This window comes from Pseudorasbora parva, chromosome 9, assembly GCF_024679245.1.
Source record: "Pseudorasbora parva isolate DD20220531a chromosome 9, ASM2467924v1, whole genome shotgun sequence".
In the NCBI taxonomy this organism is placed as follows: domain Eukaryota; kingdom Metazoa; phylum Chordata; class Actinopteri; order Cypriniformes; family Gobionidae; genus Pseudorasbora; species Pseudorasbora parva.
This window is the reverse complement of record NC_090180.1, coordinates 17,853,022-17,873,246: the sequence shown is the minus strand read 5'-3', so window position 1 is coordinate 17,873,246 and position 20,225 is coordinate 17,853,022. Positions and strand designations below refer to the sequence as shown.

General features: G+C 37.8%; 1 protein-coding gene across 2 annotated transcripts in view; it reads left to right on the top strand.

Moving 5' to 3' along the window:
• Positions 1-20,225, top strand: part of LOC137090293 (low-density lipoprotein receptor-related protein 8-like) — a 120,037-nt gene that overhangs the window by 63,435 nt on the left and 36,377 nt on the right. For both annotated transcript variants that reach the window (XM_067454211.1, XM_067454210.1), the window contains exon 5: positions 13,116-13,508. In XM_067454211.1, coding sequence (XP_067310312.1) covers positions 13,116-13,508 — 393 coding nt within the window. The remainder of the gene's footprint in view (positions 1-13,115; positions 13,509-20,225) is intronic.

The window sequence follows — 20,225 nt, the reverse complement described above, 5'->3', positions numbered from 1 at the left end:
ACAACATGACGTGCTGTGAAAAAACAAAACAAAAATTCAATGCATGAAAACACACAACTAAACTTCAACGGGCCGTTTAAATGATTAAACCCAGAGGCATGTCTTAACTTTAAGGTTATTTTTATCATGTAAACTATCTATAATACAGCATGTTATATGCATGTTTTTTTGGGAAAGAGGGGAAAACGGTCGCATTTGCAGCATATATGCTTCCCATCATAAATCAAAGCACGAGAATGACAGTGTCGGAGGAAAACACCGGAAAATGTGACAGAATGGACAATATTCCTCTGTATTTGCAATACACGAGCTGCGGTTCATCTGCGCAAGACGAACGCTGCCAGTGTGAATGCACAACGGGAGCGCGCGGCTCCCGCTCTTCATACGCACTGCCCCTGCCTTGCCAACGCTCTTCTTGCGCGTGCAGTGTGAAACCGGTATTATGCGCACTGTGCGCATCAGCATGCTCTGACCCACTCTGTGATTTTTACCGCTAGGTGCTTAACTTTATACACCTTTGGCCATGGAAATGATTAGAACACCTGAATTCAATAATTTGGAGGGGTGTCCCAATAAGTTTGGCAATATAGTAAGAGGTGCAAAACAAATCACAATTCTGAAAACAAAACAGCAGTTTACAAACACAATGGCAAATCTAAAAACAAAATTACAAGTTAGAATACACTGCATATCCAAAAACAAAATAACATTCAAAAGACACATCAACAAATCAGACAAAAATGGAAGAGGTATATTTTGTGAATAGAATACTTACCATTGATTGAACAAGATATCCGTTTATCAATATACACAAGAATAAAGATTTTGTACTGAACTGAACTCTCTGACTTATTTGTGGCCATAACTCTTTTGTCATCATTCAGTATCCATCATGTCTCTCGCTGTACATAAATTAGACTTACAGAAATACACTCCTTGCTAGTCACTGATCAATAACATACTATGCTGGTACAACGCTCGCACTCTCCTCAGATCGGTCTTAATCACCAGTGTTAGCAAGCAGTGGGTAACTTATTAAAGTCAATCTCTTTTTGGCGTTTGGTTAATTGAGCCTTCCATGTATTGAATTATGCATGATTCTCCTGAGCAGGTTTGATTATCAGCCCCTCTAGAAGCTCAAATAGCTCATCATGTAAAATCACATGCAACAACCCTCTCAGCATTTCAAATCTAGTGACAGGCTATGTGTTACACTAATTACCGTTTGCTTACAAACATAACAGTTCAGCTTCTGTACCTGATCGATTAGCTGTTTAAAAACACAAAAAGATATCTTACAGTAATATAATCATTCTCACTGCATATTGTGCAGTATACACTAAATTCTGCTTACCATTGTCTTTTGTGCTCACTAAGGCTGCGTTTATTTGATAATAAAAAATTAAAAAAAGAAATGCAATAAAAAGTGTCGTAATGTGGAATTTCATTTTAATATATATAATGTCATTTTATTCCTGTGATATCAAAACTGAATTTTCAGCATAATTTCTCCTGTCTTTGGTGTTACATCCTTTAGAAATCATTATAAAATGATGATTTAAAGGTCCTGTTCTTCGCGATCCCATCTTTTAAACTTTAGTTAGTGTGTAATGTTGCTGTTAGAGCATAAATAATACCTGTAAAATTATAAAGCTCATAGTTCAATGCCAAACGAGATATTTTATTTAACAGAAGTTCCCTTTAAAAGCCTACAGCGAACGGCCGGTTTGGACTACACCCCTGCACTTCCTTCAGGAATGACGTCACTAGAACCGTTTGTTGACTAACCCTCCACCCGCATTCACCGCAGTGCAACCGTTATGGTAAGAGGCGGGACCTTTCTTGGTAAAGTGCGCTAAGCTGCTGTCCAATCACAACACGGGAAGCGCTGGCCCAATCAGAACTCGTTACGTGTTTCTGAAGGAGGGACTTCATAGAACAAGGAAATCATCAGGCCGTTTTTAGGACAGAGAAAACAGCGCTGTACAGATAAGTAAATTGTGTGGAAAAATACTGTTTTTTAGACACGAAACATTAACTCATGTTATATTGCACACTGTAAACATAATCAAAGCTTCGAAAACATGCGAAGAACGGGACCTTTAAAGCATATTTACTGAATACAAGTTTTATTAATTATTATTTATAAACTATTTATTACTAATTAATTGCAATTAATTAAAATATTAATTTATAAAAAAAAAAAAAAAAACAATATTACCAACCCCAATCTTTTGAATGGTTGTGTATTACAAATAAATAGCATGCAACATTTCTAACACTAATATGCCTAATTATTATCACATAACCTTATTACGTCTGACACAAGACTTTTTTACATGCATGTTTGATTCTGTGAGTGGCATCCAGTAAAAATTCAATATAGTATAAAAAGTTCTATATTTTTATGTATCTATATTTAGTCAAATCGAATGAGTAAGAAACAAGAAAGAAAAAAAACAGGTTAGTTTCATTCATTACACAGGAAATGGAAGATCAAGTGCAATGCATTGTGGGATACAGTATTTTATTTAGTAAATGTTGACACATTTTGTTATTATAGTTTTCAATGCAAGGTTTCATTGCGCACAGTATACATAGTATGCAGCAATAATAATAATTACAGCAGTATGCTAGCATGCTATTCCAAACAATATTCTGGATAAAATACAAGTCAAGCTCAATTGACAGCATATAGTATGTGACATGCTGGAGCTTGTTCTAAGATAGTATATACCTGAAAATGAAAGCTTGTTTTTTTTTTTTGCTGTTGCATTATTTTGTATATACTGTATATTTAATCTTTCCACTGGCAATAATCTGAACTGCCTTCTTAAAATGTTCTGTCTTGTTTTTGTTTATTTTGTGTCTTAGAAATGACTGAAACATGTTTGGTCCCACTTTGGGGTACATTTGTGCCCAAGAGCATAAACATTTGTCCATCTCCTGGTGAAACCCACAAAAACACTGTGGTTAATTATGTTCTTCCAGTGGGCAGTATTCGAGATTAATGTTGGTGGATTGGTCCGCCATACCTCTCTCCCCTCAGGCTGGACACGGCCCACAGCTTCACCTCTACTAATCAGAACCTCTCATCATCACGGCAGTGTAGTTTCCAGGGAACTGGGTCAAACTGGCTTCGCTCCAAAATTCTCCACTCCTGGGTCTCCTTAGAGACACTGCTTACTGGACTCCAGCTCAAAGCTATAGAAAAATCAATACAGACCAATCATTTACTCAAGGTTACGAAACCCACCATATTCATAATTTCCCCTTGCCTTTTCACATTAAATACCTATTATTTTACAACATCTAAACAAAATCTGACTCTATTCATTTTATTAGTACATATTCCTGGTCACATTGTCCAATTCATTGGTGCATGTTGTTCAAAAGAAAATGTAATAATTTGGTTGAGTTCTGAACTGAGGTCATTTTTTTGTTAGGTAACCTAAAAATGTGTTTCATTTATTTTATTATGTTTATTACTCCAGTTAAAGTCATTTTTATGTCATTGTAACACAGTATGTTGTTATGAGAACCGACTAACAGCTGTCCATAAGTTTTACCTCTGTATTGTCATCTCTGTTTGAAACCTGCAATTGCAGTTATTTGCGGCGTTATCATCTGTACGTGAGTTGTGCATCACCACGGTTTGAATTTTGGTGTTTTGAGGAGTATACTGTCAGACAAAAAGGTACATTGCTGTCACTGGAGCGGTGTTTACAAAACTGAAAAAGTACTAATATGTACCTTTAAGGTACTGATATGTGCCTTTTAAGGTACCAATATGTACCATTTAGGGGTGAGTAGGTACAAAGATGTACCTTTTATACCTTAGGGTACCGCCCCAGTGACAGCAGTGTACCGTTTTTTCTGAGAGTGTATGTGTGGCTGTCAGTCACCACACCAGTGTGGCTATTGTACTTTAGAATCACAGATTCTACATGGAGCACAAACTATATAAGAATTTTCACCGGAAAATGTCATCTGAACAAGAAAGTAACATGTCTGCCACTTTTGGGAACAAAACATTACAATAAATCATGCTACCAACGGAAATTCAATTTAGCGATCGCTCATATAACATCAAATTGTGCAAATTATTGTTATTATTATTATACTTTGTTCTCAAAATATTAATGTTAACAGCATCAGTATTGAGTGACTATGTGTAATTAAATCTGCACTATGTCATGTTTCCATCCCCTAGAGGGCAAAACAAAGGCGTAGTTTGATGAGATTGAGCTCAGTATTTTGGGACATGTCTTCACCTCACAGCTGGTGGAAAAGAATCGGGCTAGGTCTCGGGCAAAAATCGTGTTCATGGATGGGGTTATTAACGTTACTGTAGTATATAGCAGAGCAGGACAGAGTGTTGTGGAAGCTGAGCAAGGCCGCTGAAGGGATTGTTACGCAAACATGCCACGCGAGCAAAGGGACTTTTATTATGACGAGACACAGTCGCTGGTGCCATTTCTGCTTTTCAGGTCATGAAGCTATGAGGTAACGCTGCTCTCTTTATCATATTAGATACATTTAAGTTTGTTTAAAATTATGTTATGACGTTATTCTGTGCGAGAGAAAAGCATCAAGCATCAAGTTTCCAAATAAAACTGGAAACCGAGGGTAACAGCTATTAGACAGAGATACAATTGACAGGTGACTCCCTCAGATGTCCTTGCTCCTTGGTTAAAATAGCAATCTTCTCACAATTTACAAATATTTTGAAATATTTTGGATATTGTTAAAACTCAACTGAACACAATATATAACACTGGCCTAGTGTTTTTTGGATATTTTACTGCAAAAAAAAAAAAAGTTACTTAGTGTACCTTTAATGTTTATTAGCGTTCCCTGTAGATTTAAAATTAATTTTGTCCCCATCAAAATTATAAGTTTAATTATTCCAGTTGCTGTGAGAAAAGGCTATAAATGATCCGCTGAAAAATACCGGTATGCTCCGTACTACTACTAGCCAGACTCTTTCTTTATGTATACAGATGTGATGTAATGACGTAAAGGCATGCTTCAATTTCCCCCAGAAATCCACCAGTACCACTCAAATTATAACTGGTTTGTTGTGTACTTGCTCAAAAATGTATTTTGGATGATTTTTAACCAAAAAAAGTTACAGACTGCAGCTTTAATAATTAAATATATTACAGGTATTATTTTACACTTGTATAATATTTTTATTGTGGGGGTCAGATTTGGTTTAAGGTTAAGGATACATTAAATTTATCAAAAATAAAAACTAAAAATTTTGCAAAAGTTTTATTTTTCAAATAAGTTATTTTCTATTGAACTTTCTATTGATCAAAGAATCTTTTGATTTCCATCAATGTCTTATATTCTCAACAACATTGATGTCAAAGGAATACTTCACCGCTTTTTCATATTAAACCATGTTATTCCCTTAACTAAAATGAGTTGATACATACCTCTCCCATCTCAGTACGTGCACTTAATTGCTCTGATGCGCGGTGTTGATCTGATAGCAGCTTAGCCCACTAAGCTCAGTTCATTCACTACGGTATCAAACAGAGATCAATTTAGAAGCGACCAAACACCTCCACATTTTCCCATTAAAATAATAATTAAAATTATTTTTTCTAAGCGGATTAAAAAAGGAGAACTATAATGTATGTTGGAATAGCACTTCTGAGAGTACCTCGACTCGGCGCAGTAAAAAGTCACGCCTGAAAAATCCTCCCTCACATCTCCCCCTCCCTCTCTCATTTCTGTCAATAGGGGGGAGGGAGAGATGTGAGGGAGGATGTTTCAGCCGGGACTTTTTACTGCGCCGAGTCGAAGTACTCTCAGAAGTGCTATATTTCTCCTTTTTAATCCGCTTAGAAAAGCGCCACATTTTTTTAATGTCATCATACTTGACTGTTCAACTATTCGTGTAACTGTATTTAAATAGGAAAAACGTGAAGGTGTTTGGTCGCTTCTAACTTGATCTCTGTTTGGTACCATAGTGGATGAACTGGGCTTAGTGGGCTAAAGCCTAGTTCAGACTGCACAATTTTCAAACTCGTCGGGTCACTGCTCTTTTCACACTGCATGACTATCTGGGGTATCATTCAGTCACTGCTGTGTTCACACTGCATGATGGTTTGACGACAGAGGAGTTCACACTGCATGACTGAACAAGAGGAAGAATCGCCGGCAACTTTTTCTCACCGTTGCGCAAACTACGTTTCCCAAACACACGTGCGATGTGAAAAGTAAACAACGCGAGATCACACGTGCGTCAGAGTTCTCGCGTGAGACTTGGAATTGTTATTAAAAATGATAAACTGCACAAAGTTTGCTTCAAATTGTATTTGCGCTGATTTGTGGAGAAAAAGAAAAAAGATTATGGCGGAAGAAATTGTTGGAGGCAGAGGTAGCCAGGATTGTGTTCTGCAAAGACAGTTTGAGGTAAATAAACAATTGTCTAATGTGCTGCTGCTGTGGCTGGACGTGCAAATGTTTGTCCTTTGTTTCTGTTTGATAGAATTGTAAATATATCTATTAAAATACTGATATTCTGCTCTATAACTCCTCCCTGAACCTCCTGCTGCCCTGTATCTCACGCTCTCATTGGTTGTCGGTGTAATTTTCAGTCAGAACACATTTCACACAGCAGGAGTTTGAATCGCCGACAGGTCCAGATATTTAGCATGCCAAATATCTCACCGGCGTCGGCAACTGGTCTGCGATTCTCTCTGATCGCGTCTTTGATTATTCACACTGCGTGATTGTCACTCGCGTGCACGAGCACCGATTTGCCTGTGATCTCGGGCATTTGTCGGCGATTTCACAAAACCTGTCAGCGACTCAAAATCGGGGCAAAAATCAGGCAGTGTGAACTAGGCTTAAGCTAAATGCTACCAGATCGTCACCGTGCGTCAGAGCGATTAAGTGCGCACACTGAGACGAGCGAGGTATGTATCAACTCGTTTTAGTTTAGGGAATAACAGTTTAATATGAAAAAGCGGTGAAGTATCCCTTTAATAACAAGAAATGTTTCTTGTGCAGCAAATCAGCATATTAGAATGATTTTTGAAGGGTCATGGGACTGAAGACTGAAGTAATGATGATCAAAATTCATCTTTGATCACAGGAATAAATTACAAATGTGAAGCTGAACTTTAACTGTCATTTATTATGAAAGTACATTTTGAAGGTTTATAAACGGCTCTGCTTTATCATAAGTTCAGAATGGTGACACGATGCACAGTGACAGTTAGGTGATTTTCGCTCTCCACTCTCTGTGAAGTGATGTATCGATGTTCCCTTATTCCCTATGCCTTTCGCAGGGCTCTTTGAAGTGAACATGTTCGCTCCCTTCGGATTGGAATCTCACTTAAGATAGAAGATTACCCTGTGAATTTCACTTCACAGTCCACATACAGTTGAATGCAGCTCACATCTGATAAGCAGATGAGCTAAATCAGGTGTGTTAAAGGGGAAACTGCAGAACACTGGGTCCCCAGGACCAGGATTGAAAACCTCTGGTGTACATCAACCAATCAGTATTCAATGAAATTAAGTCCTGGCCTGCATGTTTCTTCTTACTGAAAATCCTGTTTTACTTTTTTTTTAAAACATTTTATAAATGTTATGAAATGTATTTCTATGTGAAACAGAATTTTGTGGATTTAGGTTGTTTTACTTTGACGTTAAAGGGGACAGCAGTTGTAGCGAGTAGCCAAAAAAAAAGCCTCATAAGCAAGTTTTGTTGGATGTAAAAATGAACATAACAGTCTTCATGTACTCCAAACATCACAACCCGCTGAAGACGCAGAGGATTTTTTTAAGGGAATGCGCCCCCACATATTTGTTTATGTCTGCCCGAATCATCTTACATCAGACTTCTTTGTGAACGAGGTTAAATACAAAGGGAGAATACGAAACAAGGGATTCGATAAAAAGTTATTACTCAATGGATTAGTACCAACTATTAGTGATAGTGATCCATAGTCTCTGAAGTGGTACTGGCCATGGCAGTAATGAAAGGGAGAACACACATTTTATTACAATTTATTGGAGTTCTTTTATTTTAATTTGTTGTTTTATGAATTTAAAGTTTACCAATTTACACCCTGTGCATCTTGTACTGTTTTATTCAGCTCTTTCTGTGATTTTCTGGAGTTAAACTGACGCTTCTTCTTTTGTGTGATGTACAATAAACTTCATAAAACTCATTTATAAAGTTTTGGTCGATATTCTGAAGGGATCCACTACAATTATCTTGTATCATAATGGATAAAAGCAAGATGAGTTATAACTGTAATTCAACTAAACTATACACGTTATATCACCACGCAGCATATATTCTGGTACTAACAGTTTCTGACATATTTAGAGCGCGAGATTGTGTTAGATTCTGTTTTGTTGCTGGCCTCTGCCAGAAGCACCTCATTTGCATTTAAAGGGACACACATGAAAATGCCACGTTTTTGCTCACCCCCAAAAAGTGACATTTTAACACACTATAAAAATGATCTGTGGGTATTCTGAACAAAAAATTCACTACACACTCTGGGGACATCGGAGCCTTATTTTACTACTTGTAAAAGGGGCATCTGATGTCTCCTTTAAGGGTTGACTGCAAATTGAAGTCTGTTTAGAAATAAGCAAAGGTTAAATTTGGACTGTTCTGGCCAGGAAAATAAGGCAATGATCTGAAACCGGGTCAGACCGCAAGGAGTATACATCACTGTTTGTTGTACTATATGTTGAAATGCTGTAGGGATTTTGCTTCCTGGCTGGAATAAATGAATCATCTAAATGGAGGGAGTTTTGGCACAGTGATGATAATTGCCTGTTCCCACACATTCATCTGCACTTAATCTAGGCTAATCTCAAGCCAGAGGCCTTTATACTGGAGCTGTTCATATGAGTCACAAGTCTCTTGTACATACGTCAAATAAAGGACTGGGAGATAGGATACATCTAGTTGGAGCATAGAGAAATTATTAATCGTATTGCTTAGAAAAATAATAATATATGGGTTCGTTTAAATCTGTAAACCTATAAGTACACTGTAAAAAAATATTTAGAAAAAAGTTACCTGGTTGCTTTAACATTTTGAGTTCATTAAAATTAAAATTGAGTTAACACAATGAACATTTTTTGAGATTCAACAACCTTTATTAAAATATTATTAAAAGATTTTGTAAGCATATTGGGTAATTGTGTGTGTTTTATTACAGATGACCCAGTGAAACATGCCAAATGATTTATCACATTTGTTATGTGGTTCAGATACAATAATATTTTTAGTTTTGTATTTATTAAACAAATTTCCTTCATTGTATCAACTCAAATTTTTAATTTCACTAAACTCAAAATTTTAAGGCAACCAGGTTACTTACTTTTTTAAGTTAAACCAACAAAAACCAACACATTTTTTTTTACAGTGTATGAGCTATAGTAGTGATGCTTGGCTTAGTTAACACCTCAAACTATTATAAAACATTCTGTCAGTCAAACTGATATGTGTTAAAATGGAAAATTATTTTGGTGAGTACTAAGTAAGAAAATGCCCACAACTGTTCAATAGCACATTCACCTTGTTCCTTGTCTTTCCTAATTTCGTGTCTCCCTCCCTATTATGCTCCTCTTGTGTTCCATTTATGTGTACCATCAAACCTGTTTCTCAGAGATCCCATTAAAATCTTGCCTTTGATCTGCAGGTCCTTCGTTCTCTTTATGTGTATCTCTTAAGACCCCTTTATTAAATAACCATCTCTACTGATCTCTATTTCAATTCTGTGTGTGTCTGTCTTAAATCTCCCTATAAGGATTTAAATTGATAGTTCACCCCAAAATGTAACATCTGTCGTCATTTATTCACCCTCATGTAAGTCCAAACCTGTATGACTTGAATTTTTCTGTGTAACACAATGTTGTTGTTCGAGTGAAAGCAATGTTGTTTTTGACCCCAATGAATTTGAAAAAGGTTTGGACTAACATGAGATTGAGTAAATGATGAAAAACTTTCATTGTTGAGGTGAAATATCAATTTATAGATGCAATATTATGCCATTTTACTAAGTCTTGATTTTGTCTTTAGGTCTACTAGGTTATCATGTATTTACACACTTTTCCCAGTTGGTCAGTAGAGCCCTGTTTAGTTCCTGTCTATGTAGCCCCTCCTTCCAAAGAGCACAGTGTGCTCTGATTGGTCGCTTGGACCACTGTGTTGTGATTGGTCAACCACCTCGAGAGTGTTTGGGATATGGCACATCCTTTAACCACGAGTTTCAAAGCATGATTATGCTGGTTAATATTGAAATCACAATTATTTAACTTGATTATTGGTGGCTGATATGTTTAAAGTCTTTATGATATGAGGAATTTTAAATGTCAGTGAAATTTTGCAATTATCGATACCCTAGCAAAAACGAATAATTGGTTAATTAATGTAACTAAAGTGCTCAAAACAGTTACAGAAGGCAAGTCATTACATGACAGAAAGATGGGCCAAACTGTTTTTTTGCCTCAAGTATTCCCGTCAGTCGTCAACACCATGGGTCCTCCTGCCTCCAACTTCGCCCTGGGGCCTTATCTTGGCTGGTCGTTGATGTTACACCTGTCTTGTCCTGCTACTGGCTCCTCCCACCATCCACTTCTCCATGGACAGTTTTTCTTTGCCTTGGACTGTGCTTTTTTTTCCGCCCACCCCTCCCCCTCAGATGGACTGTTTTTGGGGTGAGGACACACCTACCAGGAGTGGGAGCTACTGTTACATATATGCTCTGTCTGTTGTTTTGATTGTGTTATTAGTTCAGTCCCTGTGACCTGTGCTGCGTCCTAATTTGCCTACTTATACCATTTTTTTAAAAGTATGTACTCTTTTTGTGAATAAAAAAAGTACAGAAATGTAGTAGCACGTTGATCTGCCATTTGTGGGTCTTTAATGCAGACTCTCCTCACGTTTGCAGTATAAATATAATAATGCATTTAAAAGTTAATGGTTTCATTACAAACGCTCACATTGCTGCTGCAGGTGAAATATAATGTGGACAACACTGAATAAATATCTTTGTTTTAGGTTAAATACTGATAGTTGGTCACTCAAACCCCTTTATCTAAACCTCTCTACTTAATCGTTGGACTCGCATATCCGTCATGTTTGTAGTTTAACGCTTTTTATCCGCGTTTGTAGTTCTAAGCGAATCCTCCAACTCGCAATGGGTTTTGGGCAATATCAGCCGTTAGAGTGTGCTCGATCCGCACTGCAAATTCTGACCAGAAATAGTAAACCATCCGGGCATCTTTGGAATACTCTTTTCAACATACTGCGATTTAGGACATACTAATTCTATTTTCGAGTACTATTTAGTATGGATAGTATGTGAGTTGGGAAGCAGGGCTAGTTTTCCCCAGTTTGTCATAATTAGTTATGTCATATGCCTGTGCCTCATTCATCTTCTCATTTGTTCTGTGGATTTAGCCTTCAGTTCTCCCTCAGTGTTTATCCGTCTTCGTTAATGTTAACATTTATTATCGACAACCTTTATTCAAATATTATTAAAATATTTTGTAAGCAAATTGGGTAATTGTGTTTTATTTGTGAAGACTCAGTGAAAGATGACACATTTTGCTATTTTCTTGATTTATCACATGTTTTATTTGTTTCAGATACTGTAATATTTTGAGTTTCTATTTATTAAACCAATTTCCTTCATTGTATCAACTCAAATTCTTCAATTTCCACTGAAAAATTTGAGTTGGTAACCAGGTTACAACTATATATTTTTTTTACAGTGTAGGGTACAGTGTCTCTGTAACGCAGTATGTAGATCGGAAGAAAGGAGGCGGGAACCGGTGAACATTTAACAACTTTTAATCAAAACAATAAACAAAACGAAAGTAACATGAGTAGCCCCTCACGGACGACTGCCCGCACACACACAACAAACCATAAACAAAACACACTATAAATCCAGGCCTGGTCCTCTCTCGTCTTCCACTGTCTTCGCTCCTCCTTTTATACTTCTGTCACTCCTAATGCGCATTATCACTCGCCGCCAGCCCGCTCTCACGGTCCCTTGCTTCGCTGCTTGCCACATACCCCCATCGCCCCTCGCAGGCCGGGGGGGTACTCCCGAAACTGCGCTCTACCAGTCCATTCCAGGCCTGGTCCTCTCTCGTCCTTGACTGGTGGCGCTCGTCCTTATATGCCTTCAAGCTCCCTCATGAGAAGACTTGCTCGCTCCTTCTATGTCTCTCGTTCGTCCACCTCACCACAGTCTCTTTCGTGGCTTAATGCGATTTTAATAACACTGTTAATATCAAGCACGCCCCACAGTTTAGCAACAGTAGACTGCATTTTACTAAACTCACTTATTTGGCTAATTTGGATGTTAAGTTTGGCTTAGAGTTAAGTTTGGGAGGAATGAAAGCGCACCGCTGTGATGGAAAGGAAGGTTCGCTGGATGGAAACAGTGCTTACTGATATAGAGAATAACTCCCTTTGGGGTGACTTTTTTGCCTTGTAACTTTCCAGACTTTCATGCTCAAGCAGCAACATCACATACTAATGAAAGTTGAAAATGTAAAAAAAAGCAGAATAGGCCCTTTTAAAATTGAACAGGCACAATATATGATTCCATTTTATAATAAATATATCTGTAAATGAATTGTGACTCTATTTGCTTTGAACATTGCCAGATCCTGGCAAATATGAGATGTGCCCTTCACATATCTGACGTGTACTCAATATTCACTAGATCGCTCTCCGTTTCTCTTGCCCCTCTCATTCCTAGCGGGTAACTTTCTGTGCTTTACTTTGCCGCCCCCTCTCACTTCAGCTGCTATCTGTCTACTCCACAGACACAGGATAAATGTCTGCCCATGAAAATCTCTAAACCTGTTAGAAGCAAAAATGTGGGGTGGGATGATAATAGCATCTTACAGTGTAAGTGAAGTTAAACAATTCACAAAATAAAATATATATTCCTCTAACATGCAGTTTATCTGAATAAAATAGAAAAAATTGCACACTTTAAATGAGCTATCACTATGCAGGACATGTGGTTGATGGCCACACGTCAGCCAGACGGTTTCATCCTTTCTAATTCTTGATCAAGACTGTGTTTTTTTGTCCCCAGACGCCAGGTCCTGCTCAGCGGGGGAGTTCCAGTGTCGTAACCGTAAATGTTTAGCACCGGTCTATGTGTGTGATGGTGACGATGACTGTGGAGACGGCAGTGATGAGGAGAAGTGCTCTCCGCCCACCTGTGGGCCGCACGAGTTTCGCTGCAACAGCTCCGAGTGTGTGCCGCAGCCTTGGACCTGCGACGGAGACCCAGACTGCTCGGACGGTTCTGATGAGTGGGCGGTAAGATGCGGGGGCGGGTCTGGACGGCCGGCTCCACCTCCCACCCGGAGACTGCAATGCGGTGCTGGAGAATTTCGTTGTGGCAGTGGGGAGTGTGTGAGACTGACCTGGAGGTGCGACAGGGACCCTGACTGCAAGGACAAGTCAGATGAGGTGGACTGCCGTGAGTGTGCACCATCTCTACTTCCTGTAGAAAATCTTTAGATCTCACTGTACAACATGGTGGCTTAATTTGACTAGCTATGGAAAACTATCAACAAATTACTTAACTAAAAAAAAGCTCTATGCACACCTTGCCATTGACTAGTACATGTTTTTAGTTTAGTTGCCAGACTGATCTACTTTATTATGTTGTTATATTTTATATATATATATATATATATATATATATATATATATATATATATATACTTACACACACACACACACACAGCTAATTGAGCAATATCTTTGTAAAATGGTACAGATTTTTAAATATCTGAACATACACTCTTAGCATCAGTCAATCAAGCATTAGACTGTGTTATGATATTATGATAATCAAGCACTATGTAATGATATCATTTTAGTAATTAGAAACTGTTGGTAACCATGTATGAATTCATATTTGTCATTTAGCTTTGGACTGGTGGTGGCGCTTATTTTTTTGTGTTTCTGTAAAAACAAAAAGGATAATAGTAATATAATAATAAGATAATAATAATAATAATAATACTAAGTCTACTTATAACAATATACAAAGCACTAATGATTTATGAGCTGCTGGGTTCATGAATATTAATCACGTTGACAGCTATAGAGCGCCGATGTCATGACGTCACTTTGTAGGCCAACCCGGAAGTTAGCGGCGCATGGGTTCCCTCGATCAAAAGCCTATGCATTTTCCCCATAGACTTTTGGACAATCGCAAAAAATAAGATCTGTGTTCAACAAAGAGTTATGACCCTTACACGTTTTGTCTATCAAGATAATCTTTACAAGTGAATCCAACATGTATACCGTTTGAAGCCTAAATAAAGCCGTCAGATATAAAATGCTAACGGTAGGCTATAAACGGACTACAGCACACAGTCGCGGATCTACGTCATCATCAAGCTTCCTCAAACTTTATTTAAAAAACACGTTCACTCATTATGATCTGCACTGTGTATGAACACTTATCCACTTTTTCATGAGAAATATTGCCCATTCGTTTTTTCCAAAAATGTTAGAAACTAATTGGGTTTATGTGTGCCTCTCTGAGATGTGTTTTCTCGTTTGTTAATGTTTTATTTATTATTTAGTTATTTTATATAAAGCTTAATATTATTGTATTTGTGATTAAGATTAGGCTATTATGCCTGATCATCGTGCCCCAAATAGACTTTAAAGAATCTTTTGAAGAATCTTTCACTGTATTATGTTTGATTGTATGTTTGCATACCATTTGCTAATTCGCCAGAAAAAAAGTGCTTTTACCAACTCAGAAGCACTCACGACGTAAGCTAGCTGTATCAATTGACAATCGTATGTCCTTTTTCTTAGACGATTGATCATATATCAAGGAGAGAACCACTATAAATCTGAAAATGTAGAACAGTGCAGCTTTCATTCGACGACTTGTGGTTCCATCTCAGGACAAAAAACACTACAGTCTCTCCACAGAAATGAAGAACTGGTAATCGGTTACCTTAATATCACAGATTTCTGTGTATAACAATATTTGGAAACACCACTATTTGAAAGGACTAAATATATAACTATGTATATTAACTGAAAGGTAAACTTCTAAGAACGTGAGGCTGAAACGCAGGCTAGTTTTGTATTTTTATTAAACATTTACTTACAGAATTCAAAAGTGAATGAAACGCGGGCTAGAGAGATTTCCTGTTTGTCACGATGACGTCTAAAGTCCCGGCCAAAGGATGTAGTCCCTTTTAGCAACTTGTTAGCAACTGCCGTTTTTAAGACACAATAAAGTTTAAAAAAATCACAAGCAGGTTAGAACTAGTGTGTTTTATGTCATAGATCAAAACGTGAAAATATTTAGAGGCTTTCTTAACCACAGACCTTATTTCAGGCGATTTAGCAAAAACCCATTAAAAAAAACCATAGACTTTTGAGCGAGGGAACCGGAAGTGCTAAAATGCTAACTCACTTCCGCATTTTGGCCTACAATGTGACGTCAGAACGTCTCAAAACCAAAACAGGCACAGGACAAGATGAGCGCCAGCCAATGAAATTGCTGTTTGCTCATTAGGTCCGCCCACTACTGGAAAAAACGGCAGATCTTCTGCTTGTTCTTAAAAACTGAATAATTCTAAATGAACTCTGGTATTTGACAGGAAATTACAAAAAAATATATTGTTAACATGTAGCACATGTAAGACTCTCGCGCTTTCTCTCGTGCCCTCTCTCTCTCGTGTGTTTGTGAGAACCGTGCTCAGCAAAGTGATGGAGTTGTGCGCCTCCATAAAGTATATATGGTACGTCGTCAGATGAGCTGAGAAACTGAGTGTTCAGAGAGTGAAAATATATCTATGCTAAACTTTTTCTTAACCTCTAACACACTGGCGAGTAAAATCTAAAACTGTAGTAGCCAATGGCTAAATTATATTATTATTAGATTATTATTATTAGATAGATATTATTTAGTCGCCCAGAGTGAACATTTACTTGCTTATGCGAGTGTTTTACTCTCATTGTAGAGACTATTAAACTATTAAAGCTATACTATTAAAGCTAAACAGCCTAGAAGGATTCATTGTTCAGATGTATTGAGCTAAAGATGAATATTTGCTATCCAGCTAATAGTGGTGATGCAACTAAACTAACTTTGTTTTTCAGTAGTTTAGGTGAATAGTGTGACGAGGTACAAGAAAGGGGTGATGCAGTGCAGTGCAAGGAGTGATGCAATTGCTACGATGCATTTTTTTTAATGTCAGCTTGGGTTTTAGTTGGGATTCATTTCAGCAAATCGATTGGTTCAGACAGATTACTCTAGGCAATTTGGTTTATTCATATGGTACTTTTTGAAACAAACACTCCCATTGTGCATGAAAGTGCTCAGCATCACCACCACATTTATGGAGGAATCTCAGCAGGATAGGGGCACACGACCCCAACATTGTTTCTGAAAGGCACATCACACACATGCTCCAATGGGAATTAAATTCTCTCAGATATTGTATGGTTTCGCCAAAGATGGAAAGCGACAGTTCACTGCAGTTTTTTCTGTCTGCCTGCCATTTATTAACAATTCCACCCACACAAAGACAATTCTAATTGTCAAAGCCATTATTGCCACGTGAGTCAAAGCATGTGATGTTTAGACACACTTTAATCCAGTTCGACAGTGATGGCAGCACACACATTTTCATGCACATTTGCAGTATGTTAGCCAAGTGTCTTTGTATGCGTGCAGAGTACATTATGTTTAAGATCTTATAGTTCAGTTAATACACAGAAAGCCCCCTGCAACATCCTGGGGTTAAGTGGGGTTGTTCAAGGGTGATGCTCCTGGATGTAGCAACTACCCAGCACAACCCACACAGCATTTAAATTTGTGCCACATCATAAAGCGTGAAAAGGATTTGACTTAAAGCTACAGTGGAGGCATGTAACATTTACTGCCTATGCTACTACACAGTTTGTGTAAAAAAAATGTAATTATTTAATTCAAATAAAGGGATAGTTGACAAACCTAAGATTCTCACTTATCAGGCAAGGATGTTTGAGTTTCCATTTACCATAAATTAAAACCATACATTTACACTGCTCTGTCCCTCCTTGTAAAGACGGTCTGATTGTTTCCGGGTTCTATGAAGCCGGTCCCTCAAAAATACGCAATAAGCTCAGATTAGTTAGCTGGCCCAGTGTGTTCTGATTCACTAACCGCCTAGTGCACTGGTAGTCTGTAAAGACTGCAGATCTATAGTGATCATGACTGAATGGCACCTTTTGTATTTTTAGTCGCAAGAACTATTAACCCAAAAAGAACACTAAACATCGGCTTTACTATAGTAGCCAAATCAAACACAAAACCATGTTTAGCATGCCTGTAGATAAACAAGCATGTAGATACATACAGTGTTGAGTGTAACTAGGTACTAAGTAATTAGTTACTGTAATTTAATTAATTTTTCCTTGAAAAAGTAAAGTAAGGGATTACTCTTAGTTTTTGTGTAATTTAATTACAGTTACTTCATGTAATTAACCTAAGTATGGTGTATAGACTGTAGAACAATTAAACAATAGTGGAATTAATATCAAAACTTTAAAATGCATGTTTTAATCTATCCTTCTCACGTGTAAGGCTTTGGTCAGTTAATTCGAATAATTGATGTAGTTTTATATTTTGTATTTGAATTAATTAAAATATCCATTTCATGTCCATCCTTGAATCACTTAACTTGATGTTGATATAGGATTTAGAAAATAATAAGTAATTCAATACTTTTTAGAGAGTAATTTGAGCAGTTTTACACTAATTCCAAGTTCGCTGTTGAGATTGAAAAAAAGTTTTTAACGTTGGGTGTTTGTCGCTTAACATATCATAAGTATGAATAAGCATTTAACAAACTGGTTTGCAGAGCCAAACAGCGTTGTCATTTGTTTACTTCCTTGCTACAATGTACAATTAACAATACAAACTATTACAGGAAAACACATCGACGAAAAATAAATCATACAGGCTGTGGCCCGTTGTTAAAGTTGGAACTGCTCCATCTTTCAGGACAAGACGTTTTATGAATCCTGCATTGAACTCGAAGATTGTGGAAGGTTTCCTCTGTAAAATGTGCAGCAAAGAGAGCGAGATTTGGGTAATAATTATAAGGGACCGCGTTAAAAACTAATTTTAACCATTGATCCCTAACTCCCCCGTCCCTAGGAAGTCTGAACAAAGTGGACCTGCAATCTGGATGAAAATAACAGCGTTTCTTCTGCATTGCGGCAACAACACTCAATGCCGCCGCTCCCACCACGCGCTGCGCGTAGGGCACCAAGTGCTGAGGGGGGCACCACAAGAAAATTCTCTCTCTACCAAACCCCCCCTGTTCACCGCTGCGGGCATCATAAAGTAATTACGCTTAGGGCATCAAGATGGCCAGCAGTGGGACTGACAACACTCCAGCCTACACTTTACCACAACTTTTCTCCACAGCATAAAAAAATGCCCTCGTCCCTCTTATTTAATATTCTCGGAAAAGGGGTTTATGTAAATATTGGGGCTGGTGATGTCCGCAACCCTGGAGGAATGTCTGTAGTCCCTACTGGCCATTTGTAGTCCTTAGAAATGGATTGAAAAAAAAAAGCAAATATCTCCATTTGCTTTAAACTTTGAACGTTGTAACTTTGCAGATGTTGTTTATGCTCAAACAGCAACATTACACACTAGCTAAAGTTAGAAAAGGGAAATCGTGTATTACCACCCTTTAATAGTTATTTTTTGCCAAGAATATTGTTTGCAGTTTATTTTGATGGTCCTCTTGAGACATTCTGTTGACTCAAAGGCCCTGTTTACACCTCGTATTATGAAGCCTTCTGGTCGATCGACTCACAAGTGGATGATGCCAAGTAAGGGTGTAAACACATTAAGCCTGATTGTTTTCGTATTGTAGATGCTCATGTGGTCGAATGAGTGTGAACAGCCACAAAAAACTGTCTACTGACCTAACGCATAAACATTAGGGGAAGCGTGTTAGCCAGATGGGATTTAAACTTTGTCTGCTGAAGAACCAAGTTTGGTTTAAAGACGAATAATGCACAATCACCATTCCTGATTTCTAACACAAAATCACAAGGTTTGGAGTAGACCTTTAAACAAGGTCTAAGTAAAGTTGGACCTACATGTCAACTAACTATTATTAGAGTATTAGTTCACTGTTAAGATCAATTTGTACTTCTCCGTTGAGTGTACACCGTAGCTATGATGCAGAAGTATAAATCATCCTTTAGGGATAGGGGTAGGATTAGTAGAATAAGAGGTTAAGGTTAGTAGAATAAGTTGACATGCACTTGCAAAGTTACTTAGAGTCAGTAGAATGTATAACAATAAAGTATAAGCAGATATTAAGCAGACAGTCCACTAATACTCTACTAATACTTTAATGAGAGTTATTTGACATGTAGGTGTCTAAAGGGGACCCTGAAACAGCTGCATCACATTAACATTCAAGGCACAAACAAGCGATACATTATTAACTTGGTTGGACAAGTCACATATCTGAAGCCATTTTAAAATAGCTGATAAATGTAAAACTGGCCACACATCAGAATTCTAAATGAATGCATTTCTACCACTGCAAGCCATCTTACAGCCTAGCCCTAGTGATATCGCACAAGATGTTTCGTTTAAAATTTAATTTAATATATACCAGCAATGACTTTGATGTGCATCAGAAATCAGATTTGTTAATATACATCATTTTAAAGTAATTCCCTCAAAGCGGGGAAAATTCAAATGTCACATCTTCGTTGTCTGTCATGCTCATTCCCTAGGCACCTCTGACAGAATGGAGCTTCCACAAGGTGTTTGTTATCTAACATAGCAGAAGTGCGTCTTTGGTAAACAACAAGATCCCAGGAGTATAAACCGACCTCAAGAGCCCGGTAGTCATGGGAGAACATTCTTGTTCTCTGAGGTTGACTTCTGTGGGCCGGATAAGTCTTAAAACCGCCTCCTCTTTCTTCATTCCCACTGTCAGGTAACATCCAGGTCAATTACGATGTCACTTTGCCCAGGCCGGAGGGAAAACGGGCAAGAAGAGGTTGCTAGGCAACCCTTGGGCGTGTGTCCTTGAGCATCTTAAAGCCCTTGAAACAGAGGGAGGCTACATCCAGCACAGACTGCTCTATAATCACATTAATCCCTTGTTTTTATGCAGAGTTTCAGGGGGTT